This window comes from Thermothelomyces thermophilus, chromosome 6, assembly GCF_000226095.1.
Source record: "Thermothelomyces thermophilus ATCC 42464 chromosome 6, complete sequence".
Lineage (NCBI taxonomy): Eukaryota > Fungi > Ascomycota > Sordariomycetes > Sordariales > Chaetomiaceae > Thermothelomyces > Thermothelomyces thermophilus.
Window position 1 is genome coordinate 3,099,207 of NC_016477.1, and position 27,089 is coordinate 3,126,295.

At 41.3% G+C, this 27,089-nt stretch overlaps 1 protein-coding gene across 1 annotated transcript; it reads right to left on the bottom strand.

Moving 5' to 3' along the window:
• Positions 1–23,436: 23,436 nt before the first annotated feature.
• MYCTH_2310857 (uncharacterized protein) lies at positions 23,437–25,376 on the bottom strand. Its single transcript, XM_003666251.1, has 2 exons — positions 24,508–25,376; positions 23,437–24,447 (listed from the first exon to the last, which is right to left on the bottom strand). The coding sequence occupies exons 1-2, from the start codon at positions 25,213–25,215 to the stop codon at positions 23,737–23,739; spliced, it is 1,419 nt and encodes a 472-aa protein (XP_003666299.1). The 5' UTR covers positions 25,216–25,376; the 3' UTR covers positions 23,437–23,736.
• Between the last annotated feature and the right edge of the window lie 1,713 nt (positions 25,377–27,089).

A 27,089-nucleotide genomic window follows, 5' to 3' on the forward strand; every position in this document is an offset into this window, starting at 1 on the left:
CGATAGATGAACACCAGAAGCATATAAGAGTAGTACTAGATACGCTATACGTGTATAAGCTATTAGTTAACAAGGAAAAGAGCGAATTCTATATTAGGAAAACGGTGTTTTTGGGATATAAGATATCCCTAGGACAAATCCGGATAGAACCTTTAAAAGTCAAAGCTATCAAGGATTGGCTACGACCGACGTTAGCTACAGAAGTATAAAGTTTCATCGGGTTTACAAACTTCTACCAGATGTTCATTAGGAACTTTAGAGCGATCATACGACCTTTATACAAACTTACCAAGAAGAATGCTAAATTTCGATAGGAAGAGCAATACGAGCAAGTATTTATATAGATCCGCGACGCCATTACTAAAGATTTAGTACTGGTGCTGCCAGACCCTAAGAAGCCATTTGAGGTGGAAACGGACGCTTTAGACTACGCTATTAGAGGATAATTAGGATAACGAGACAAACAAGAGAAGCTACATCCTATAGCCTTCTTTTTAAAGAAGCTTGATAGATTACGTCTTAATTATCTAATTTACGACAAGGAACTACTTACGATTGTCGAAGCTTTTAAGGAATAGTGACTATACCTTAGCGGCACGATTAAACTAGTACAAGTATATACGGATCACAAGAATTTGCGATACTTTATAACTATAAAGGAGCTTAACGGATAATAAATATAATAGGCAGAATTCTTTACGGAATTTAATTTTGAGATCTGCTATAAAAAGGGTAAAGAGAACGTACGAGCGGACGCCTTAAGCCGACGAACGGATTATACAGAAGGACGAACGGAAACAACGCCACCGTTATTTAAGGAACGAATAGACGGAACGCTACATTATAAAACGTAGATACCTATAGAAGACGATCTACTCGACTCGTTCCTAGAATGTTATATAATCTTTCGAGAAGAAAGGATTAACGAGGCATAGTATCAAGTAATACCCGGACTAGTAGTACCTGATGAAGTAAAAGAAAAAGACGGGAAACTCTGGTACCGAGGTAAAGCGTATATCTACAATAAAGATCAATAGCTGCGAATGATTCGAGAACTCTATAAGTCGAAACTCGGAGGATACAAAGGAGTTACGAAGACTGTCGTACAAGTTAAGAAACACTACGACTTTCCATAGTTAACGACACAAGTTAAGGAAGTCGTACAGAGCTATAATATCTGTAATCGAAGCAAAACGGCGCGATACAAGCCGTATAGGCTACTTCAGCTACTACTAATAGCCGACAAACTATAGAGTTTAGTTATGATAGACTTTATTATAAAGCTACCAGAATCTAAGGACACGGCTATAGGGGTAATCTACGATAGTATTCTTACTATAGTAGATCGCCTGACTAAATGGATATACTTCTTTCCCTATAAGGAGTCCTAGATAGCTAAACAGCTAGTAAATATAATCTATTGGCAAGTCGCATCAGTGTACGCTTAGCCACAGGAATAGATTACCGACAGAGATACCAAGTTCGCATTAAAGTTCTGGCAAGCGTTAATGTAACGATTAGGCATTAATAGCAAGCTATTAACGGCATATCACCTACAGACTGACAGACAAACGGAGTAACTAAACTAAGTTATTAAGTAGTACCTCTGCTCTTACATTAACTATTAGTAAGACGACTAGGTCATGCTATTACTAATGGTATAACTCGCTTATAATATGATGCCAACGGAAACGACTAAAGTTATACCGTTCTTCGCGAACTATAGATATAAAGTAGACCTTAGGCAAGGACTAGAGGTTATAGTGCCGAGAGCAGTAGTCAAAGCAAAACAAATGTACGTACTATACGAGAAGCTTAAAAACGAACTTGAGTTTGTCAGAACTAGAATAAAGAACTACTACGACAAACATAGGCTCGAGGGACCTCGCCTAGAGAGGGGAGACAAAGTCTATCTGGTTATACAAAACTTATGAACCAAATGACTAAGCACGAAGCTAGACTTTAAGAAGGTCAGACCCTTTATTATTAAAGAACGAATTTCGACATCTAACTATCGACTATCGTTACTATTATCTATACGACTATAGATAGATGTTTTTTATATTTCACTTCTCGAACTAGTACTAAAAAACGCCAAGGTTGCTACGTATACCGAAGTAAAGGACAAAGAGAAAGAATAGGACGTCGAAGAAATTCTAGATTTATATATTATTAATGGGGAACTATAGTACCTAGTTAAGTAGCTCGATTTCGGACCGGAAGATAACTCATAGGAACTAGTCAAGAATTTGAACTGCCTTAAGAAACTAGAATAGTTCTATCGCCAGAACCCGGATCGACTATAGGCACTAGCTCGGACAAAATGGCCAAGTCGGCCTCCGACAAATCTAGGCCTAAAGAGGACTAGTCAAACGGGATGCTAGCACCCTAGGACTGTATATTACTAATGACACGTGCCTTGGAATCCTGTAACCTCCGTTCTTCTGCCTCTATTTCCTCTAGAGACTATATGCCTCGACGAAAAAGCTCGGAACCCTGCTTCTTTAAGAAACGTTTCTAGTGACAAAGATAAGCTAATCGACCGATAGCCGTCTAAAGTTAAGTTTGAAGAACGAAAAGGGCCTCTTTAGTATTAGCCTCTTCTTATTCTATACGTTTTTATTTAGATATAATCTTTATCATTATAAAAAGATTAGCTACAAATATCAAGGTAATAACTAGGCCATGAACAAGCAGACGTTATATCGGAACTATCGTAAGAACGACCCCGACATATACACTCGCTATAGCAAGAAGAGCCTAACGCTATACGACAAGCCAAGTTCCGCTTGAAACACTACGAACACGGTATAACGTCTACGCTAGAGGAATCAATAAAAGAAAAAAGCGCGGCGTGCTGTTAGGATTTCGAAGATCGGCGCTTAGAGATATAATCTACTATCTTGTTAGCTACTAGCAGTGTAGAAAAAGGGGAAAACTGCGAGGTATACGTAGAAAAGGATATTGGCGCTATTTAAAACGACCTAAAGAGGGCTTTCGGGTCGAAAGCCTCAGAGGGAGGGTATCGTGTCACGGAAATATACATGTAGCTGCTGCCTAGGCCACTGACATAAACGGGCCAATCAAGCCAAAGAATGATAGACCAATTAGGACAGGATCACACTTAGCAAGAAATGATCCTAGCAGAGGATCACTGGCTCACGACGTGAGCCAGGTAAGCTAGTACGGAGGATCACTACGACCGCTAGTGATCCTAGGATTATATATATATATAGATAGTCACTCGTTATAGTAGACTCTAGGAGTTTACTAGTGGTAACAATCACAATCATAGTACTCCTACCAAGCATTGCTAACTACTGTAAGAGACAACTCTAAGTGTTGTTATAAACCCTTTGGCTTCACCGAATCCCTTAGACGACCTGCCTGCCTGTCCCGCTCAATCTACCTTCGTCTGAACCCTTTTAGAAGAAGTCTGAGCTAGGTTCGTTACATTAAGGTAGAAACGGACGCTTTAGACTACGCTATTAGAGGACAATTAGGATAATAAGATAGACAAGGAAAGCTATATTCTATAGCCTTCTTTTTAAAGAAGCTCGATAGACTATATCTTAATTATCCGATCTATAACAAGGAACTATTTACGATTATCAAAGCTTTTAAGGAATAATAACTATACCTTAGTAGTACGATTAAACTAGTATAAGTATATATAGATTACAAGAACTTACGATACTTTACGACGATAAAGGAGCTTAACGGATGACAAATACGATAGGCAAAATTCCTTATAGAATTTAACTTTAAGATCTACTATAAGAAGGGTAAAGAGAACATATAAGCAGATATCTTAAGCCGACGAACGGATTATATAGAAGGACGAATAGAAATAATACTACTATTGTTTAAGGAACAAACAGACGGAACGCTATATTATAAAACGTAGATACCTATAGAAGATGATCTACTTAACTCGTTCCTAGAGTGTTACGCAATCTTTCGAGAAGAAAGGATTAACGAGATATAGTATTAAGCAGCACCTAGACTACTAGTACCTAACGGAGTAGAAGAAAGAGATAGGAAACTCTAGTACCAAGGTAAAGTATATATCTACAATAGGGATTAATAGCTACGAATGATTTGGGAACTCCATAAGTCGAAACTTAGAAGATATAAAAGAGTTACGAAGACTATTATATAAGTTAGGAAATACTATAACTTTCTATAGTTAATGGTATAAGTTAAGGAAGTCATATAGAACTACGATATTTGTAATCGAAGTAAAATGGCATAATATAAGCCGTATAGGCTACTTTAGCCACTGCTAATAGCTAATAAACTATAGAGTTTAGTTATAATAAACTTTATTACAAAGCTACTAGAATCTAAGGATATAGTTATAGGAGTGACCTATAATAGTATTCTTACTATAGTAGATCGCCTAACTAAATAGGTATACTTCTTTCCCTATAAGGAGTCCTAGATAGCAGAATAGTTAACAGACGTAATCTATTAGCAAGTTATATTAGTATATGCTTAGCTATAAGAATAGATTACCGATAAAGACACCAAGTTCGCGTCGAAGTTCTGGCAAGCATTAATGTAACGATTAGGCGTTAATAGCAAGCTATTAACGGCATATTACCTATAGATTGACGGACAAATAGAGCGACTAAACCAAGTTATCGAGCAATATCTCTGTTCTTACGTTAACTACTAGCAAGATAACTAGGTCATGCTATTACTAATAGTATAACTCGCTTATAATATAACGCTAACGGAAACGACTAAAGTTACACCGTTCTTCGTAAACTATAAATATAAAGTAGACCTTAGGCAAGGACTAGAGGTTATAGTGCTAAGAGTAGCAGTCAAAGTAGAACAAATGTATATACTATATAAAAAGCTTAAAAAGGATCTCGAGTTTGTTAAGACTAGAATAAAGAACTACTACGATAAATATAGGCTCGAAGGACCTTGCCTAGAGAGGGGAGACAAAGTCTACCTAATTATATAAAACTTATAAACCAAACGACTAAGCATAAAGCTAGACTTTAAGAAGGTCAGACCCTTTATTATCAAAAAACGAATTTCGATATCTAACTACTAACTATTATTACTATTATCTATATAACTATAGACGAATGTTTTTTATATTTCACTTCTCGAACTAGTACCAAAGAACGCTAAGGTTACTATATATATCGAAGCAAAGGATAAAGAGAAAGAATAGGACGTTGAAGGGATTCTAGATTTATATATTATTAATAGAGAACTATAGTACCTAGTTAAATAGCTTAATTTTAGACTAAAAAATAACTTATAGGAACCTATTAAGAACCTAAATTACCTTAAGAAACTAAAGTAATTTTACTAGTAGAATCCTAACCGGCTATAAAAACCGGCTTTAAAGCCTATTCCCCGATAGAAAAAGAGGGGAACCTGCTAGAATTAGGACTAGGATCTAACCCGATCAACTTCTAATCAAGTATATCAAAAGCACCTAACGCCTAAGCCTAACCCGTGAGGGTCTACGTCTCCGATATCGGCAGAGGAGTATCTAGCTCTTCCTCCTCCTCTAGACGAGCTATATTACGACGAAAAACTTCGGTACTATAATCGTATAGGGATTGCTATAAATGACGTAATTGACTTAAATGGCTTAATGTCTAAGCAAGTAACGCCTTGGTCTTAGTAATCTCCCTTAAAACCTTCTCTTGCTCTGACAAATTCGAAAGGACTAAGATAATTAGTAACCTAAGACTACGAAGAAAAATAATAAAGAACTTATAGATATCTATAACGTTTAGATTACTATACTTTTTACCTATATAAATATAGTTTTAATATTTATTTAAACCCTCTATTATTATATAATACTTTTATAGCTTCGTATTCTAATAACGCTTGTAAGGTATAGTGACTTTGTAACCCTCTTACTTAATCTTAATTGTAATAGCGTGTTATTCGCGTTTAAAATTACGACGATTCCTAGGAATATAATTAGCTATAGCAAAAGGAAGTTAACAGAAGAAAGACGTTACCTACTAGGAAAAGGGGGTATTAGTAGTACTTAAAACAAGTCATAAGAAGCTTTTAGGTCAAAAGCCCTAAAGAGAGGGCATTATATTATAAGCTAACTATATACCGCGACCCGGTAGGGTATAGTAGGCTAAAGAAGCCACTAATCAAGAAGGGTATAAAGCGAGGCTGACATAGGATCGCTAGGGAGCACGGGCTACCACGGGCGAATAATTGCCAAAAAGGGAAAGATAGCGGAGGATAGCTAGCTACTGAAGGCGATCTAAGGACAGGATAGAAGGAGACTATAAGCGATCGACAGAAGTATATATACATATAAATAGTCACTCGTTATGGTAGACTCTAGGAGTTCACTAGTGATAGCAACCCTTATAATCACAGTACTTATACCAAGCATCGTTGTTGACTACTGTGAGGGACAACTCTAGTGTTGTTATAAACCCTTTGGCTTCACCGAATCCCTTAGACGACCTGCCTGCTTATCCTGCTTAATCTACCTTTGTCTAGACCTTTTTAGAAGAAGTCTAAGTTAGGTTCGTTATAAAACCTTATTAGGGGGATTATCTAGGTGCTTTACTCTATACTTATACTATCTGTTGTAATGCTCTATATAATAGTTACTATGTAATATATAACTAGTCTTGACGTAGCTAAGCGTTTAAGAGTTAATCTATAGCGCTAGATTTGTGACTTTAATGTCGCCTTCTAGCAAGCTATCTAATATAATATCCTAGAAGTATAGGGTATATAAGGACTTTACGCCTTTCTTAACGCTATCGCTATATATATCCTATTAACCTAGGTAATAAATAAGAGGATAGAAATCGAGCTCGCTAATGGTATAGGATAGCCACTTCTAGAGCTTAGTACCCTCGTTATAATAGCCGAGATCCTAATTAATAATGATATGTAACCTAGAGTCTCTCGGAAGTATAGAATACTCTCGACAACTTATATACTAATACTTCCTATAGCTTAGAAGAGCAGTAAGGAGAGAGGTAGAGACTCGTGTAGAGACTCTTATAGCGGTTAGCAACGTAATATAAGATGTCTCTATAAGCGTCTAAGATATCTATAGGATCTAATAGACTGCTACACCGTTAATATAGTAACGAGTAACGCTCGTACCTTTCTAACAAGGAGTATAAGAGGATTTACTAGAAGCTTGACAAGCTAAAGTAGGCTAGATTGAAAAATTAACTTATCGCTAAGTAGGGGGAGCTATCCTATTCTAGGTAGTCAGGGGCAGGATACCCTAGTTCCCTTAATACGTTAATTATTAGCCCTTAACTACTTAGTAAGCTCTTAACTTACTATAGGGCATTTAGTATAGTTACTCTATAGCGTTATCCTCTTTTAGAAAGTACTCTATTAGACTTATATAGTATGACCTACTTAGTTAACGATAAGAAGTTCCTTTTACTAGGGACGTTTGTTAAGGTAGAAAATCTTAAGTTTGTCAAAGTAGGTATAATAACCTTTTCTATTAGTAGGAGGGGTACTTAGGTAATTGAGAACGTTCTAAATAGACTATATCGACTACGTACTAAGAGCCTAATACTTAAGGATATTACTATCGTCGAAGGATTCTATATTAATATTATCTTAGAAGCTCTATTACTTAAGGCAGGCGTTTGATACTATAGCTTAGATTATTTACTACGTTTCGGAACATTAGAAAATAACATTATCCTTCGGAAGTTAGAATATAGGTATAATCTTACCTTCCTCGAATATAAGCTACTTTCCTACTACTTAAGCTTCCTAGACTATGTCTTAATTAGTAAAGCAGGTATTATAAACGTTTATATATCCTTATAGAACGTATTTACTATATATAGTGGAAAGTCCTAGATATAAGCGTCACCTACTATAAGAGAGGATACTAAGGATCTTTAGTACTTAAGAGCTAGCTACCTTAGACTAGAAGCGTTAAAAGCGCTTATTAATAACGCTAGAAACGTCTATATTAAGGGGACAGCGCGTATTAAGTACAAGAGCTATACTCGTACTTATATAAGCAAGGTTATCTCTAGGAAAACACTACCTAAATAGAAGTCGGCATACCTATTCTAGTAAGTAGCCTAGGATCTATTTGACTATTCTAAAGCGATTAATAAATCGTAATAACTACTTATAATTATTAACGAGTATAGTAGGAAGCTCTTCCCTTTCCTCTTAATAATAAAGTCATTAGATTAGATTATAGGAGTTATCTAGAATTTCGAGAACTAGGTAAGACGCTAATATAGGCTCGCTATCTACAAGATTAAGTAGGATAACGATACTATGACAATTAGTTTAGCAGGGCGCGTACCGACACGTTACCAGACTTAGGCTATAGAAAGCGGTATTGATCTTAAACTCTTACCTTCGTATACCTATAAGCCTAACAGACTAGTAGAGCAAGTAAGGTAAGAGCTAATCTTATACTTAATTAAGATGCTTAATAGCGTAAATCTACCTACGAAGCTCTAGTTAGAAAGCGTATAAGCGGTAGCGTACTTATATACGATAAGCCTAAGCTATACTTACTCGTTTAGAACTCCTAACGAAGTGCTTTATAGCTAGTTTAAATAGTATTTTTGTTAATACGAATCTAGCTTAACAATTATATGAACTAGCGACTTATACCTAGACTAGAGTAGCATCTTTATATATAGATACTAGGTATATATTCTCTATAAGGATAGGGAAGCTAAGTAATATATAAAGGACTTTAAGATACTACTATATAGGCTAACAAGGTATCTTATAGGATATCACGTATCTAATATCTATTGCATTTAGATACCTAAGCTCGACAAGGTTATTATAACTTGTAATATTCGCTTTAATAAGAAGACTTTCTACTATCTAGGCAAAGAGTAACCGATAGAGTCGTCACTAGTAGTAGCAAGCCAGGAAGTCAATTAGTTCGATCTTAGCAAAGATTCCTAGGATACCGACTTTCTCTAGGAAGCGTTATAATAGACCTAATAACTAGTAAAAGACTCTATTACAGTGGCTTAGCTACCTCTATCGTAAGAGAGTCTAGTAGTAGACTAACCTCTCTAATAGGGTTAAGACTTAGGGGTAAGGAAGCTCTCTGACACGTAGCCTATAAGCGAGCAATTAATTCTAGAGACTCTTATAGCAGAGACGTAAGTAATAGACGAACTTACCAAATAGATAGAGAGCTTTAGAGGACTCTTGACCCCTGAATATATGCCTAAGCCCTCGGTGACTTGCCTTACGCTAGCTAGTAAAGGGGATATCTACTAGGAAGTAGGAAGGTTTGAATTAGGGCCTTCCTAGTCGTTAGCTGGCTAACTAGATGCTAGGGAGAGTAGGGGAGCCGTTGAATCTGACGGAGGAATACCTTCTATAGAAGAATCTAGCGTACGTAATAAGTAGATAGAAGAGCTAGGAGCTAGGGGCGGTACTACTGATATATCGTACCTAGCTAGGCTAGAAGAGTAGAGCGTTAAGCGAAGTCTAGATTAGCTAACGTATCCTTTAGAAGGTAGAAGTAAAGGAAAAGCTATTTAGCAACCTCCTATAAGGAAAGGCAGAGGCAAGAGGAGGGCTTATAAGCCTAGGGACCCTATCTAGTTAAGCGAAAGGCTATAAAATAAGGAGAGGGTTAATTATTATTACTCCTTTATCTATATAACTAAGGAATACTAGCGATAGTTCTATAAGACTTACCTACCTAATTAATAGAAAGCTTATCTAGAGGACTAGAGTATAAGAATAATATATATAGTGTTTGCTACTACTATACGATAGAAGGATACTATATGCCTTAAAGCAGCCTTAAATAAGCTACATTAATATATTAACGATCTTACTTATGTTTCTACTAACTAGAGAGACCTATATAATTACTTATTAGAATAATAGTTCAAAGATGTAGCTTACAAGAAAATATATAACTTAGAGAGTAAAGGAATATAGAAGATCGTACTATACAAGCAGGCAAAAGTATAACCTATCCTATTAAAATAGGTCTTCGTATATAAGTTTGATAAGGACGGTTTCTTAGAGAAGTACAAGGTAAGGATCTATATATAAGGAGATCTATATGACGAACCTAACTCAGACTTCTTCTAAAAGGGTTCAGACGAAGGTGAATTAAGTGGGACAAGCGTACAGGTCGTCTAAGGGATTCGGTGAAGCCAAAGGGTTTATAACAACACTAGAGTTGTCTCCTATAGAAGTTGCTATCACTGGTGAACTCCCGGAGTCCACTATAGCGAGTGACTATCTACATGTATATATACTTCTGTCGATCGCTTATGGTCCCCTTCTATCCTGTCCTTGGATTGCCTTTGGTAGCTAGCTATCCTCCGCTATCTTTCCCCTTTTGGCAATCGTTCGCTCGTAGTAGCTAGCGCTCCCTAGCGATCCTATGTTAGCCTCGCTTCGTGCCCTTCTTGATTGGTAGCTCATTTAGCCTCCTGTACCCTACCAGGTCGCGGTATATAATTAGCTTGTGATACGATGCCCCCTCTTTAGGGCTTTCGACCCGAAAGCTTCTTATGACTTGTTTTAAATACTATTAATACCCCCTTTTCTTCTCCCTATAGGTAATGTCCCTCTTCCGCTAGCTTCCTTCTATTATAGCTGATTATGTTCCTAGGAACTGTCGTAATCTTAAGCGTAAATGATACGCTATTACGATTAAGATTAAGCGAGAGGGTTATAAGGTCACTATACCTTATAAGCGTTATTAGAATACGAAGCTATAAAAGCGTTATATAATAATAGAGGGTTTAAATAAATATTAGAACTATATTTATATAGGTAAGAAATATAGTAGCCCAAACGTTATAGATATCTATAGGTTCCTTACTATTTCCCTTTATAGTTCTAGGTTACTAACTATCTTAGTCCTTTCGAATTTGTCAGAGTAGGAGAAGGTTTCGAAAGAGATTACTAAGACTAAAGCGCTTCTTACTTAGATACTAAGCCGTTTAAGTCGATTATATCGTTTGTAGCAATCCTTACGCGATCGTGGTACCGAGGTTTTTTGTCGTAGCGTAGCTTGTCTAGAGGAGGAGGAAGAGCTAGATACTCCTCTGCTAATATCGGAGACGCAGACCCTTACGGGTTAGGCTTAGGCGTTAGGTACTTTTGACGTGCTTGATTGGGAGTTAATTAGGTTAGATCCTAGTCCTAATTTTGGTAGGTTCCCCTCTTTTTCTATTAGGGAATAGGCTTTAGAGCCGGTTCTCGTAGCTAGTTAGGATTCTACCGGTAGAATTGCTCTAGTTTCTCGGGGCAACTTAGGTTCTTAACTAGTTCCTATAAGTTATCTTCTAGTCTAAAATCAAACTATTTAACTAGATATTATAGTTCCCTATTAATAGTATATAAATCTAGAATTTCTTTAACGTCTTATTCTTTCTCTTTGTCCTTTACTTCGATATATATAGCAATCTTAGTATTCTTTGGTGCTGGTTCGAGAAGTGAAATATAAAAAATATCTGTCTATAGTCGTATAGATAATGGTAACGATAGTCGGTAGTTAGATGTCGAAATTCATTCTTTGATAACGAAGGGTCCGACCTTTTTAAAGTCTAGCTTCGTGCTTAGTCGTTTGGTTTACAGGTTTCGTACGATTAGGTAAACTTTGTCTCCCCTCTTTAGGCGAGGTCCCTCGAGTCCATGTTTATTATAGTAGTTCTTCATTCTAGTCCTGACAAACTCGAGTTCCTTTTTAAGCTTCTCGTGTAGTACGTACATTTGTTCCGCTTTAACTACTGCTCTTGGCACCGTGACCTCTAGCCCTTGCCTAAGGTCTGCTTTATATCTATAGTTTGTAAAGAACGGTGTAACTTTAGTCGTTTCTGTTGGCGTTATATTATAAGCAAGTTGTGCTGTTAGTAATAGCATGACCTAGTCGTCTTACTAGTAGTTAACGTAAGAATGAAGGTATTACTTGATAACTTGGTTTAGTCGTTCTGTTTGTCTATTAGTCTGTAGGTAATATGCCGTTAATAGCTTACTATTAATACCTAATCGTTATATTAATGCTTACTAGAACTTTAATACGAACTTAGTGTCTCTGTCGGTAATCTATTCCTATAGCTAAGCATATACTAATACGACTTGCTAATAGATTACGTCTACTAGCTATTTAGCTATCTAGGACTCCTTATAGGGAAAGAAGTATACCTATTTAGTCAGGTGATCTACTATAGTAAGAATACTATCGTAGATTACCCCTATAGCCGTATCCTTAGATCCTAGTAGCTTTGTAATAAAGTCTATTATAACTAAACTCTATAGTTTGTTAGCTATTAGTAGTAGCTAAAGTAGCCTATATAGCTTATATTGTGCTATTTTACTTCGATTGCAGATATTATAGCTCTATATAACTTCCTTAACTCATATTGTTAACTATAGAAAGTCGTAATGTTTCTTGACTTGTGCGATAGTCTTCGTGACTCCTTTATATCCTCCGAGTTTCGACTTATAGAGTTTTCGAATTATTTGTAGCTATTGATCTTTATCGTAGATGTACGCTTTACCTTGGTACTAAAGTTTCCTATCTTTTTCTTTCACTTTATTAGGTACTACTAGTCTAGGTATTACTTAATACTATGCCTTATTAACCCTTTCTTCTCGAAAGATTATATAACATTCTAGGAACGAGTCGAGTAAATCGTCTTCTACGGGTATCTATATTTCGTAATATAGCGTTCCGTCTATTCGTTCCTTGAATAATAGTAGCGTTGTTTCCGTTCGTCCTTCCGTATAATCCATTTGTCAGCTTAAGGCATCCGCTCGTGCGTTCTCTTTACCCTTCTTGTAGCGGATCTCGAAATTGAATTCCGTAAGGAATTCTGCCTATTGTATTTGTCGTCTGTTAAGCTCCTTTGTCGTTATAAAGTATTGTAAATTCTTATAATCTATATATACTTATACTAGTTTAATTATATTACTAAGGTATAGTTGCTATTCCTTAAAAGCTTTGATAATCGTAAGTAGTTCCTTATTATAGATTAGATAATTAAGATATAATCTATCGAGCTTCTTTAAAAAGAAGGCTATAGGATATAGCTTCCCTTATTTGTCTTATTATCCTAATTGTCCTCTGATAGCGTAATCTAAAGCGTCCGTTTCTACCTTAAATGGCTTCTTAGGGTCTAGTAGCACTAGTACTAGATCTTTAGTAATGGTATCGCGGATCTATGTAAATGCTTACTCGTATTGCTCTTCCTATTAGAATTTAGCGTTCTTCTTAGTAAGTTTATATAAAGGTCGTACGATCGCTCTAAAGTTCCTAATAAACATCCAATAAAAGTTCGTAAACCCGATGAAACTTCGTACTTCCGTAATTGACGTTGGTCGTGGCTAATCCTTAATGGCTTCGACCTTTGAAGGTTCTATCTAGATTTATCCTAGGGATATCTTGTATCCTAAAAACACCGTCTTCCTAATGTAGAATTCGCTCTTTTTCTTATTAACTAATAGCTTATACGCGTATAACGTATCTAATATTACTCTTACGTACTTCTAGTGTTCGTCTATCGTTTTAGAGAAGATAAGTATATCGTCGAGGTAATATATTGTAAATTTGTCGAGAAAGGATCGGATAGCTTGATTAATTAGGGCTTAGAACGTTACTAGTACGTTTGTAAGTCTAAATAGCATAATAAGGTACTCGTAATAACTATAGGGTGTCCTAAAGGCCGTCTTCTACTCGTCGCCTTCTTTAATCTATATATAGTTTTAGGCCGATAGCAAGTCAAGACGTATAAAATATTAGGCTCCTGCTAACTAATCTCGGAGCCGTGAGATTAGCGGTAACGGGTATCGGTTTTTTATAGTCTATTTGTTAAGTTGCTAATAGTCGACGTATAACCGTAGCTTTCTATCTTTCTTAGGCATAAATAGGATTAGGTAGCCTACTAGCAATGTCAATAGGCAGATATATTCTCTTTAAAGATTCTCTTTTAAATATCACTTAAGTTCTTCATTCTATGTCTAGCTTATATAGTAAATCTTAAAGAACTTTAGTTATACTCCTTCCTTAAGCTTAATCTTATAATCCTATAGGCCGTGTTCTGGTAATCCTTCTAGATACTTCGGTTTGAATGTTAAGTGTCCTTTGTATTCCTTCGGTACTTTCCTAGTCTTGTCTCGTTTCTCGATTTTCTAATAGTATATAAACTTGGTTCCGTCTATAGCGATGCTAGCGATTTCTCCTATCTTAACCTACTACTCTAGTTATAGTGCTCTACATTCGTTAACGGAGAGAATAGCTATTAGCGGTTTAGCTCGTTCCTCCTATCATAATGTCGGTGTCATTATACCGCTTCTTCTAGAGTCCGTAGTAGTCTACCTGCTACTGTTCGTCTCTTATGGTAGATCTGTAGGATATGCCTTCCTTTGAGTATTGTCTGCTCGCGATCCTTGTATACTCCCTATCTTACTGGTCAAATACAACTCCGTTTAGGGTTATAGATAGCTATTATTCTTCTAGCTAATGTCTAGGTCGTAATCTTCATGCTATAGTAATCTTAATATTATATCTTTATCGTTACCTATATTTATAATACTAAATATAATTACTATAGTTTTCCCTGCTATAGTAATATCGATCGGTTCGATCTCCTTATATATCTATTATATTAGAAATAGCCCTTTAACTATGCTATACTTTCGCTTCATTCTCTAGGGTATCCGTAGCTAATTTACAAGCGTTGGCGAAATTAGGTTTATCTCTACTCTACTATCTACTAGTACGAGCATTTCGTGTTATCTCCATTATACTATTATCTATAGTCGCTTATCTTACCGCCATTGCCTAAAGATTACAGCGATTTCCCATATTTCTGCCAGGAGGTCTTAATATAGTAGTCCCTTATACTAGTTCCTCCTATACTACGCTACTACTCGCCGCTATATAGGCGTTAATGGTTTTCGGGCCCCTCGAAGGGCCTTAACCTATTTCCTAGGTTAGTGCTAACCTCTTCGGTTATTCGGCTGATAGCGGCTTTGTTAATTGTGCTCATTTCTATAAGCCATTGAGTGCTTGTAGCTTCCTACCACTAGGTCCGTTCTACTTTTCGTCGTACGTGCCATAGCTTTATTTGAAGCTCCTAGATCTGCGATTTCTTTTCGTCCACGTGGTAGAGGCAGTCGTTACTTCGGCACGAGTTCTATATATCTCGTCCTATTCCGTAGTGCCTAGGCTAGGCTCGTTTTAGTACTACCGTGATACCTTCTAGATCGCGGGCTTTGATCTTCTAGAGCAATTCGGCTGCTCTATTTCCTGTATTATAGACCTATTCCACAGGGCGGAGACTCCCGTCCTTATTTCTTTGTCAGGTCGGCTAGTAGTTGTTTTCGAATTTGTCACGAAAGTAGTATCGGCATTTGTATAATATATACTAGAACTAGGGCACTTGTATATATGCCTTATGTCGCGGGTATAGTTATATAGCGTCGCCTAAAAGGTATTAGAATTCTTTCCTAAATCCTTCCTACTATATATAGACTATAGATACTCTAATGCTAAGGTAGGAGTATTTCTTCTAATAGCTTTCCTATATATACTTATCTTTTCCGTGGTTTGTATATATAAATTAGTACTTGGGGTTCTATATATCATAGCTAAGTTGCTAATCGTCAAAATACTCGGTGTAGCTGTCAGGCCTATCATATATTATAGGCTATTCCCTTTTAATGGTTTCTATAATACGTCAGAGTTCCCTTATCTTGTCCCTTATCTTATCGCTCTACTAGGCAAGTCTAATCAAGCGTTTATCCTATTCGTATAGTTCCATATTAAGCTAGAAAACTTCGTTATAGTACTATTCGATTTGTTCCTAGAGGAATAGAACATTAGGTCCGGGTCTTTTGATTCCTTAGGTGTTAGTCGTTTATAATCTATCCCGCCTCTAGGTAACTATAAAACCTTACTACCTTAAGGCTAGGAGAATCGAAATTGGTAATATATACTCTCCCGCTATATCCTATTCGGCAAGACCTATTTCTAGATCTATAGTAACTAGTTTAGAGTATAGTACTTGTTTATCTTTACCGTTGTTATCATATCCGAGACTATCCGTATCGCTATCCCTATCTTCGTAGCTCGTAGCTACTACTTTGATAATATCCTTAGTGGTTTCGTTAATAGCTATAATTTTCTTTTTAAGGACTAGTTTCTAGTCTTTCTTTAGGCTTTAATATTTTCGTCTATAGTGCCCTTTCTTTTTATAGTTATAGCAAGTAATGTTAGACTTGTCTTTAGTCGTTTTCTTCTTGTCTTGCTTCTATCTTATGTCTATATCTATAGCTCTAGGATACGTCTTATGTAAGGTGCTAACGTATGCTTGCTTTTTCTTATTGTTAGCCTTGACCGTAGTTCTATTTATCTAACCTCGTTTCTACTATTCTCGTATATAGAGTTAATTATCGATTCTAATAGCCTATATAATATATTTGTCTAGAGTCTTAGGCTAGTTATACTTATATAGTTTATCTTTAACCTTTTCCTTTAAGCTATTATAGAATAGTTATATTAACGCCTTATTGTTAAGCTAAGACTTAAGTATATCCTATCTAAACCATATAGTATAAGAGGCTATTAACTTAGTCTATTAGAGGTTAGTAAGTCTTTCTTATATATAAATCTTCTTATCTTTATCACTAAAAACCTTCTAAAGCTCTTCTTTAAACCGGTTATAAGATTAAAAGACTACCTATATAAATACGTCTCGGTTATCTTCGTCTTCCTTAGTAAGATAATCATTCCATATAGGCTCGAACTATCTAAGTACCTTGCCCTTTAGTCTTATAGCTATATAGAGGACTTTAGCTTTATTATCTAGAAACTTGTCGTCATTAAGCCAGAAGTAGGATCAAAGGTTCGTCAGGAATCCTACAAGATCTTCCTTAGTTCCTCTATATTTACTAGGTAGTTCAATCTTAATATAGCTCACTTTAGCGCCCTTAAGTGCCTTGGTTTTGGTATAGGCCTTGTTAACTAGCTTCTACAAGTGCTTTTCGCCATTCTCGAGTTCCTTGATCTGAGCTTAAGCAACCTTGTCTCTCTAGTCTAACTCCTAAATCCGCTACTAGAGTTGACTAAGCTAGGCAAGCAGCTATTTAGCCATGATGTTAGTAGCTATATCAATGTCAAGGTCGAAATCACCTTTGTCCTAAACTATGATAGAACAAAGGGAGTGATAGCAACATGTGACGAACCTAACTCAGACTTCTTCTAAAAGGGTTTAGACGAAGGTGAATTAAGCGGGACAAGCGTATAAGTCGTCTAAGGGATTTGGTAAAGCTAAAGGGTTTATAATAATACTAGAGTTGTCTCCTATAGAAGTTACTATCACTAGTGAACTCCCGGAGTTTACTATAGTAAGTGACTATCTATATGTATATATACTTCTATCGATCGCTTATAGTTCCCTTCTATCCTGTCCTTAGATTGCCTTTGGTAGCTAGCTATCCTCTGCTATCTTTCCCCTTTTGGTAATCGTTCGCTCGTGGTAGCTAGCGCTCCCTAGCGATCCTATGTCAGCCTCGCTTTGTGCCCTTCTTGATTGGTGGCTCATTCAGCCTCCTGTGCCCCACCGGGTCGTGGTATATGGTTGGCTCGTGACAATCTATAAGATATTAGCTTAATGCAAAGTACATATATAGCTACTCTAGTGGTATAGTCGTTCTATATAATAATAGCGATTGCTATATACTTTGGCCTAGAAGTTAAGTAGTTCGATATAGTGTAAGCATTCCTTAATGCTAAATGACCGGAAGACGATCTTATTGTCCACGAATTACTAGAAGGATTTAAGTAGCCAGGGAAATGCGTAGAGTTATGAAGAGCTCTATATGGCCTAAGAGACTTGCTACTCTTATAGTATAAAGAGTTCTATAAAACGCTATCAGATCTAGGTATAGAACTATTAGGCAAAGAGAAGTACCTCTTCTTAAGCTATAATAAAGGCATTATCCTGATCTTCTATATCGACGATTTCTTGGTTTTCTTCCATAAAAGTAACGCTATAGCGGCCGAGCTAGTAATAGAAGGAATTAAAGCTCGATATAATGTCTATAAGTAAGGTAATATCAATTAGTTCCTTGGTATTAGGGTGATTCGAGACCGACCTACATATAAGATATAGCTAGTCTACGACTAATATATTAGAAAGGTAGTAAGAAGATATAGGCTAGATATGCCTAGTATGTATAAGCTGACTCCCTTAAGCTATAAAGAACTTAAGAAGTTTAAAGGGAGCGCTACTAGTATATAGATCAAAGAGTATTAAGAGCTTGTTAGATTAATCCTATACTACGTAGTTATATTACATCTAGACATTATATATACCTATTTCATACTCTCTCAATACCTAACTAACCTAGGACTAGACTACTTGTTAGAGGTATAGCAAGTAGTAAGATATCTATTTAGGAGCTCTTACCTATCAATCTAATATTATAACGAACCTAACTTAGACTTCTTCTAAAAGGGTTTAGACAGAGGTAAATTAAGCAGGACAAGCGTACAGGTCGTCTAAGGGATTCGGTAAAGCTAAAGGGTTTATAACAACACTAGAGTTATCTCTCACAGTAGTCAGCAATGCTTGGTATAAGTACTATAATTATAGGTTACTATCACTAGTAAACTCCCAGAGTCCACTATAATAAGTGATTATTTATATATATATATACTTCTGTCGGTCGCTTATAGTCCCCTTCTAGCCTGCCCTAGGATCGCCTTTAGTAGCTAGCTATTCTCTGCTAATCTTCCCTTTTGGCAATTATCCGCCCGTGGTAGCCCGCGCTCCCTAGCGATCCCGTGTCAACCTCGCTCTGTGCCCTTCTTGATTGGTGGCTCGTTTAGCCTGCTGCGCCCCACCGGGTCGCGGTATATGGTTGGCTCGTGACAAATATAGAGGCGAGCAAGCGCTAGAAAGTCTAATGCTTATAATCGCTAGGGACGTATTATATATAGATAATCTAGATATATAGTATTTGTTATAAGGATATATCTTCTTCCTATTTAGAGGTCCTATTACGTAAAAGTTATTGTACTAGGATACTATTATAATGTTAAGCACTAAAGTAGAACTTCTAACGCTCTCCCTTATAGTAAGAGAGGCTATAGCACTTAAAAGGCTATTTATAGATATTGATCTTAAGCTTAGGGAACCTTAGAACATCTATTATAACAATTAGCAAATGATAAGACTAGTAATAGCTAAGAACGAACGTATTAATACTTACCTATAGTATATAGATATCTATAATATATAGTTACGCTAGGAAGTAGCGAAAGGAACGTTTAAAGCTATATATCCATTAACTAGTCAGATATTGGTAGATAGGCTTACTAAATGACTTAGCCGATAAGCCTTTAAGTGCTAGAAGGCTCTCCTTAATTTTTAAGACATTAGTTATAGGCTTATATAACTAGAGGGTAGAAAATAAGTTAAATTCATCAAATAAAATACTACCTAATACTCCCTATCTACTATTATTAGCCATTGCCAGGATTAATAGCCTTGCCTTTGCCTTTATCCTAGCCAGGTAACGACATAGCGTCTAACGTATTATTGGGCGCACTAATACGAGCATTATAAGCCTCCTTGATCTTGCCTAACTAGTAAAAGATATTATATATAGAGTAGGCGATCTTCATAAAACGCGCGAGTTTAGCCTTATTAAGTTCGTACTCCTCTATATTATCTATACCAGTATGTTTTAGGTCACTCCAAAGGACTATACGTAACTTCTTAAGATCTTATATGTAACTATTAGCGATTTGCCTACGTATTAGGGGTAGAGGTTTAGGATCTAGGGACTTATAGAAGCCTTAGCTCTATCTAGTAGAGCCTTCGTTAAATCCTTTGCTAACCTGACACAAGAAGTAAGATTACCGTTATAGTTAGTATAAGTATTACAAGAGCTATCAGACGTGTAAGCGATTAGCGTATATCTCCTTATACTTATAGAAACCATGGGTATAATGGTAGTAGCAGGAGCTAGCGCTAGAATGATCGCGACATTCGCCGAAAGAACGTCCTACTAGAGCCGACCGTATATATATTCTGTAGGGCACCTTGCAAAGCTCGCCAGCTTTGATGTCGCTATATTTAGTTAGCTTGAACGATCTAGACGTGACTAGCAAAGCGCTAGAAGCTATGACAGAGTCGTTATTAAATTAACTAGAAGAAGCCGAACTATACAAACTTGCTTGAATCGCTAGAATCGCTAGAAAACTACAAAACCGGCAATAAAATCAATCGAACAGAGATAATAGGAACACTTACGGTTTGGAGGCTGGTTTGGAAGCTTTAGCGCGCTTACGCTTTCGAGGTGTTACGGGAGCAGGAGTCGACCTGCTAGTAGTGGCAGTGTTCGCGACGGGCGTACCCGACGAGTCATCCGTTGATTCGAGTGTAGGAGGCGTCATTCTGTTGTTGTTGTTACGATTGAAACTGGTGATACTGTCGCTACTACGACTACAATGGCTATATTTGATCTATAGCTTCAAAGGAATCGCTCTACCATACTCGACTCTTTCAGACTTCCGAATACGGAAGGCAGGCCCCCTGAAGGAGCCATCGAGGTAAGAGCGACAAAGGACACAACACCAAGAACAGTATCACCACAAAGCGTAGTTAAACGACTATCGCCTTCAACTAGGGGGTGTGTCGGAAGCTGTAGAGCTTCCAAGCGTATTAGCCACGCGTTTGCCACAGCTGTATAAGGCTGTTCAACGCATTGGCCAGTCCCTTTATCTATAAATACCACTCGTTTTGTCTCCTTTGTAGATAGCTTTAACAAGGCACTGTCTCCTTCGTACAGCCACCCACTGCAGACTGCTTTCAACGCTCCCGGAGCTCCCACTGCGTTCGGCAGTCATGGATGTAGCTTGTTGGGCGCTCACTCGCTTGGCGGGATGGCCGAGGCGCTGATGCCCGAAGGATCGCACAACGGGCCTTCCCCAGGCCTCTCCTTGTTAGCGTAGGTAACCCTCACGCATCGCCGCATCGCCGCAGCAGCCGAGCCTGTTGGTCTCCATGCTGGTCGCCGCTTTTAGCACCGTTCGGCCAGCAAAATAACTTGGTTGAGGCGCGTGTAAGATTCAGACGCCCTCTCCGCTGTTTCCTTCCCGGAGCGGCAGTGCTGCCTGAAAAAGTGTCGTCACGTACTTGCCCGCCCATGCCCATAAGCATGATAAGTTTCGAGCACAATGATTTGCGAAACAAGCGCCGAGGACCTGCCTCACAGCAAAAGCATGCGCCAGGTGATAAGTCACTCACTACTTTACCTAATTGTAGTTACGCGGTATGCGCAGTTCTTGTGAGCCTGCACCTAGCGGCGCTCACCCCCAAGCATCAGAACTCCCCGTTGGCTCCTTGCTGCCCTCCTTAAGGCTGCTTTAGCAACACGTCCAGGATGGTTTATAGAGGGAGCAGTGCCTCGCGTTGTCCAGTTCAGGAAAACAGCCCATCGGGGCGCCAAGGCGTTGGATTGCATGTGGTTGATGATGGCTAATCTCACACCCGGCTGCCTTCTTCCAAGTAGTGTAATAAGCATACCGCTTATTGTGCCCACCAAGTCTGTAGATGGCTAGCATGATTCATCAGGAATCCAACAGGGTGCAAGAGCGGCAAGTGTCGGGGGATGGTAAACCGAGCAGCACATAAGAAACGTGCTCTTCACCAGAAGTATTCCAGCCCGTGCAAGGAGATAGAGCGTTGGCCTAGCCCCGGAGATCTCTTGTTCGCCATCAAAGAGACCGCTCAAGGGATTGACTCTCTTACACCACCCCCTCCCCCATTCCCTTTTCCCCCCTTCCCCCCCTTCCCCCCTTCTGCTCCCCCCTTGTGCCCACCTTCAGCGATCTGACTTGTAATGTAGACATGGGACATGGTGACAGTCCGGGTCTCGAACCTGCATCTTGACTTCGCCCCAGAAAACAGGAGGTGGAGGGGCGTCCAAAATGCGCAAAAGCACCGCCCCTTGTCTCCCGGGCATTACACTACACTAGGTGCTAGTGGAGCACCGGCACAGTGCCGTGCGTTGAGGGCTGCGACGACGATCAGGGATAGGTCCGCCCGCTCGACAGCAAGCAGCGCAGCAAGTGGGCACATCCTTGGAGCGTTTGCCTTTTGGTTGTCATGGATGGGCTCTCAAAAGCATCATTGAAAAAAGGACAAAATGGTGGGGGCGAAGAGGTCGCCGAGGCTCTAGTTAATTCAATAGTGTCCCAGCGCGTCGTTCCATCATGACAACCTAATAATCTTGGGCGAGAAGAACACATGCAACAACAGCCTCCCTATTATACTCGTACAGACAGCGAGGACACCTGTAAGACCGGTGCCCCCCCGCAGCAAAAAGGAGAAAGGAGCGCGACCTTGACGTTCCATTCCCGGAAACCCGGTTCCAGTGGCCTACTCCGCGGCGGGCCTTAGCGGCGAAATCAAGCGACGCTCGAGATTTTGCTGGGATACCGCCGCTTGCTGCTCCGGCTTTCTCTCTACCCCTCCTCCATCCCTCCCACTCGCGATGGCCGATGGGGCACGAGAAGTATTTGCGGCCACACACGCCGTACGCTGCATTCAAGATTGATCACCATGCCACTTTTGGAGTAGAGCGGATACCCTCAAGGAAAGGATCCCTTTTCACTTTTGTCCATGCTTTCCCCCTTTTCCACGCTCGCGGCACTTTGCCGGCCTGTCACCTCGTTGTCGTCCCCCGCTCGTTATTCCTGCCCAACCGCGTGGCCAGCGGACGGCTGCCCTTAGTCGCTTGCTAGCTTGCTTCGAGTCGCAGATCGCATTGGCCTGCTCCTACGGGGCGGCGGGCGACGGGAAGTGGGTAAGAAAGATGTGGGAACATGATCAGGAGCGAATTACTGAGAAAAAAGAAAAGGGAATGTGGAACACCATGTGCTACCTGTAGCACGCTGGTCCTTGATTGATGTGCCCCGAAGCTTGGTAAGGTCGGTGGCTGCTAGACTAGCGCAATCAAACTGCCTGCACACTTGTTTACAACCAATCTCGCAAAAGCGAAAAGGTTCGAAGATTTGATCAGAGAGGGTCGAAAAAGAATGAGAAAAATAAAAGAATACAAAAGAATACAAAAAATGCAAAAGAAAAGAAAAGAAAAGAAAGAAAGAAAGAAAGAAAGAAAGAAAGAAAGAAAAAAAGCAAAGAAACAAGAAACAGACAAAGTTATCTGAAAAGCCACCTGTGCCGTGAGGCAAAACCGTTCTTCTCCCATGCACCCCGTAAAGTCATGAATAATCAAAAGTCGCATATTATCCAACAACGTCCGCGCAAACAATTAAGGGCCCAGCTTTCGTATCATGAAGACTTCATTGTCACATCCCGGTAAGAACCCGGCCCACCGGCAATGAAGAGTAAGACACCTTTTCCCGACATGTCGTACAATGCGGAAAAAACATGAATGACCAAGACCGACAGTATGTTGTCAGAGCAATATGACGCAGGATGAGGTGAAGCAATTTCTGAGAAAGCGGGGAAGAAAAATTGAGACTTGCACTATTTCTCTCGCCATCCGAGGTGATGGAAAAAGACTCGGTAGGCTGCCCAAAGCGGCGCGATTCTTGTCGACGAATTCGGGCTATATCCCGAATCAACGACCGCAGTGAACTGCGAAAATCGCACAGCTAACCCCTTGCCGTATTATCTCTCCTTCTCCCCCAGAGGTCATCAATACCACTGCCAATCGAAAGATCTTTTTGAGGGATCACGACCGCCGGTTCAGCCTTCCCAGCATGTTTCGATCAATATCGTTGACCGCGCCACGCGGACCCGGGCCTATCAGGTTATCCAAGCTCATCGGGTTCGGCTGCCCCTTCGGTTGGGGCGCGAGCTGGGATTGCGGCTGCGGCGGCGTTTGCGACGGTCCCGCTTGGGGTGCCCGTAACGGTGGCTGTGGCGGCATGGAACGACCGGGGCTGTTCTGGCTCGCGGTCGGAGCCTGATCGGGATCATACGAGCTCTGATGATACGAGGTATGATAACCCGTAGGCGGGGTGCCGTTGCTATTGATCGAAACAGGAGACCGCCTCCTCGGGTCCTCGTCCGCCGGAAAATTTGGAGGAGGCGGTCGGGGGCTGTGTTCCTCCTCTGGCGGGCGCGTCCGCCGGCGCCCGGGATCTCTGTCGTCATACGGGGGATATGAGCCCGTGGGAGAGTGCATTGGGGGAGTGTTGTGGTCAGACGGCGGGTATGGATAAGCGCGAGCTTGCGGAGCTGAGGCGGCCGACGGGGGCAGTGGCTGACCATAAGCCCCGTAAAGTGGCGTCCCCGGCGGGACTCCCCCAGGAACAGCCGACACCGGGACAAAGGCGGCGGAAGAATTGGACGACACCGGCTGGAATATGCAATCGATCCGGAGCTTGTCGCAATTGGCACATTTGCCGTTGGTGGTGTGCGCGTAACCACTGCAACGAATCTGCCAGGAGTCGGGTCAGTTTGGAGTCTCTTAAGAAGGGCTGAAAGGAATTTCAAATACCTTTCGCTTTCGGCAATACCGGCAGGCAATCGAAGTTCTCTGTCTGGGTGCGGACTGCTGCTGTGACGGCGGCGGCGGCGGCGGCGGCGGTGGCGGCGGCATTCCGTAAGAATACGGTGCCGGCGGCGGATATCTGTAGTAGTCGGGTCCGTACCCGCCAGCCCTTGCCGGGGGCTGCTGTTGCGCATCGTAGTATGGATCAGGATATGGTCTCCGGTCACCGTACTGCCTCTGATCGTCATACATCCTCTGATCGTCGTACTGCCTCCTGTCGTCGTACTGTCGCCGGTCGTCATACTGCCGCCTGTCTTCGTACGGCCTACGGTCGTCAAACTGACGTGGATGCTGGGGGGGGATCGGTGGAGGGTAGCGCGCGTCCGGCTGCGGAGGGTAGCGCGCATCCGTTTGTGGAGGATACCGCGCATCCGGCGGGGGAGGGTAACCGTTAGAGGCCGGAGGTTCTGGTTGCCAACTCCTCGGGTCTGATTGATACCTCGGATCCGCCGTGTAACTCCTATCCGGATAGCGTGGGTCTGCTTGGTATGAGGGGCCTGAAGTAGGGTAGGAGGATATTGGAGGAAGCGCGGCGCCGTCTGGGCCTACTGGGGGGAGCCGCCTTCGATCCTCGCCCTCGGGAGGTGGGTAGCGCAGGTCCTCGGCATTGTTTCGTGGAGGATCTAGCCTCCCTCGTCGATAATCATCCGCCATGCTTGCAACTAATTGTGCGCGGTACTGCCGGTACCGGCTCGTGTGGATGGGAGAGGAGGACGTCCCTCGGTGATGCTCCGGAGCGACCCTCCTCGACCGGCTGGGGGACCCGTAGCTTGACGAGTTCTTTCACAAGACTAGAGACGGCGCAGATGTCTCGCTCTCCCCAGACTATTTGAACTCCTTGCAAATGTGTTCTTCACCCTGCCACGTCCGGGGCAACCGTCCAGCTGCTGTCCAGGCGAAGGCAAACCGTGGTGGCGACTCTCTGACCCGTAAGTGCACGCAAACTCCGGGCGACCAGAGAATCCGGTGATATGGGTCACGAGTTGAGAAGAGAACCCACGAGGCGTGGCGGGGAAGTAGGCGCTATGGGCGAATAAATAGAGCGCAAAGAAGTGCGGGTCAGCTGGGGGGGGGAGGGGGGGGGAGTAAACGGGTAATGATGTCTGGTCGCGGGAACTGGAGCGAGCCTTTTTATCAGGAGCGGGAGTTCCCTTGTTGCTGACGGCCTGGGTCCCGAAGTTAGCGTGGATGGATGGATGCAGTGCGGGCGGACACAACCCAGCGGGGCAGAAAGGGAAAAAAAATAACTGGAACCCAGGGGCTGCATGAGAACCAGCAGAGCCCCCAGGGTGGAACGACGCAACGAAGCAGAGAGCGCAGCTCGCTGCCTAGCAGCGAATCAAGTCGCTTCCCAAGAGTCCCAGCAGCTAGTGCGAAGAGTTTCGATCGGCCACGGTGGGTAACCAAAGGAGGCACCGGCTGACAGACGACAGGGGAGCGGGACATGGATGGAAGCGGGAAGGAAACGGAAACGGGCGTAATGTGCAGTGTTAGCTGCATGCGCGTGCCCTTGGTGCGTGTGTGATGGGGTGCGGGAAGGGGGGTGAGTCCATCCGTACTAAGTAGTGTCGCAGAGCTGCGGTTGCAGAGTCGACAGGGTGGTGCGGGATGAAGTTGCGTGGGCGCACGGCCGGATTCGACCGAATGACCGAATTGGAAAGAACGCAGTCACCCAGGCTCAAGACACTGGCTGCGCTTGCAGAGAGAAGCGGACTTTGGCTTTCCACTTGTACCCTTCGTACTCTGACCGCCTCCTTGAAGTGTATGTATGTATGTACACTCCTCCCGTTTCCAGAGCCGTGGCCAATGAAAAAAAAAGAAAAGAAAAGAAAGGGAAAGGAAAGGGAGAAAGGTCGGCGAGTAACTAAAATCGAGGCCAGCCATAAATGGTGCCTGGCCAAAAAAAAAAAAAAAAAAAAAAAAAAAAAAAAAAAAAAAACCGTTGTGTTGCGTGCAGGTGACATACCTCGGAAAAGAAGCTGGAAGTTGGTGGGCAAGGAAGGCAGGTAGACCGGTAGGCAGGGTACCTAGTGTACCAGGGATGTACCTCAGGTATGTACGGATTACTGTGTAGTGTACAGTACCCTGTTTTCCGCGGAGTGCCAACGTGACCAGATCCGTTTTCGAGTGTCTCAGCGTCGAGGAGTGGTTCGTCAAGAAAGGGAAAAGAAAATAAGCGAGTAGACTACCCAGGCTTGGTATGTCGCTGAGGTGACTAGCTCGTCAATTTGGTATTTTCAATCGCCGAGTAGTTGTCGTTACGCAGCCTCGACAATAGTTTCCTGGCGAGCGACGCGGCGCATCCTGGAAGAACCCAACCTTTGTTTCGGGATGTCGGGCTGGCCCGGGGCGGACAAGGGGTTTGACGGGTTTGCTGGGAAGCGCCAAGTCCGAATCGAGTCTGGATGGACCGGCCGTCTGACAAACCGGCGTGGGCTTGCAGATTGGAAAGAGAACCGCGGAATCCCAGAAACAACTTAACGCGATTCAGTTGTGAAGCACCGACCGTCACCGGGGAAGTCGCGAAG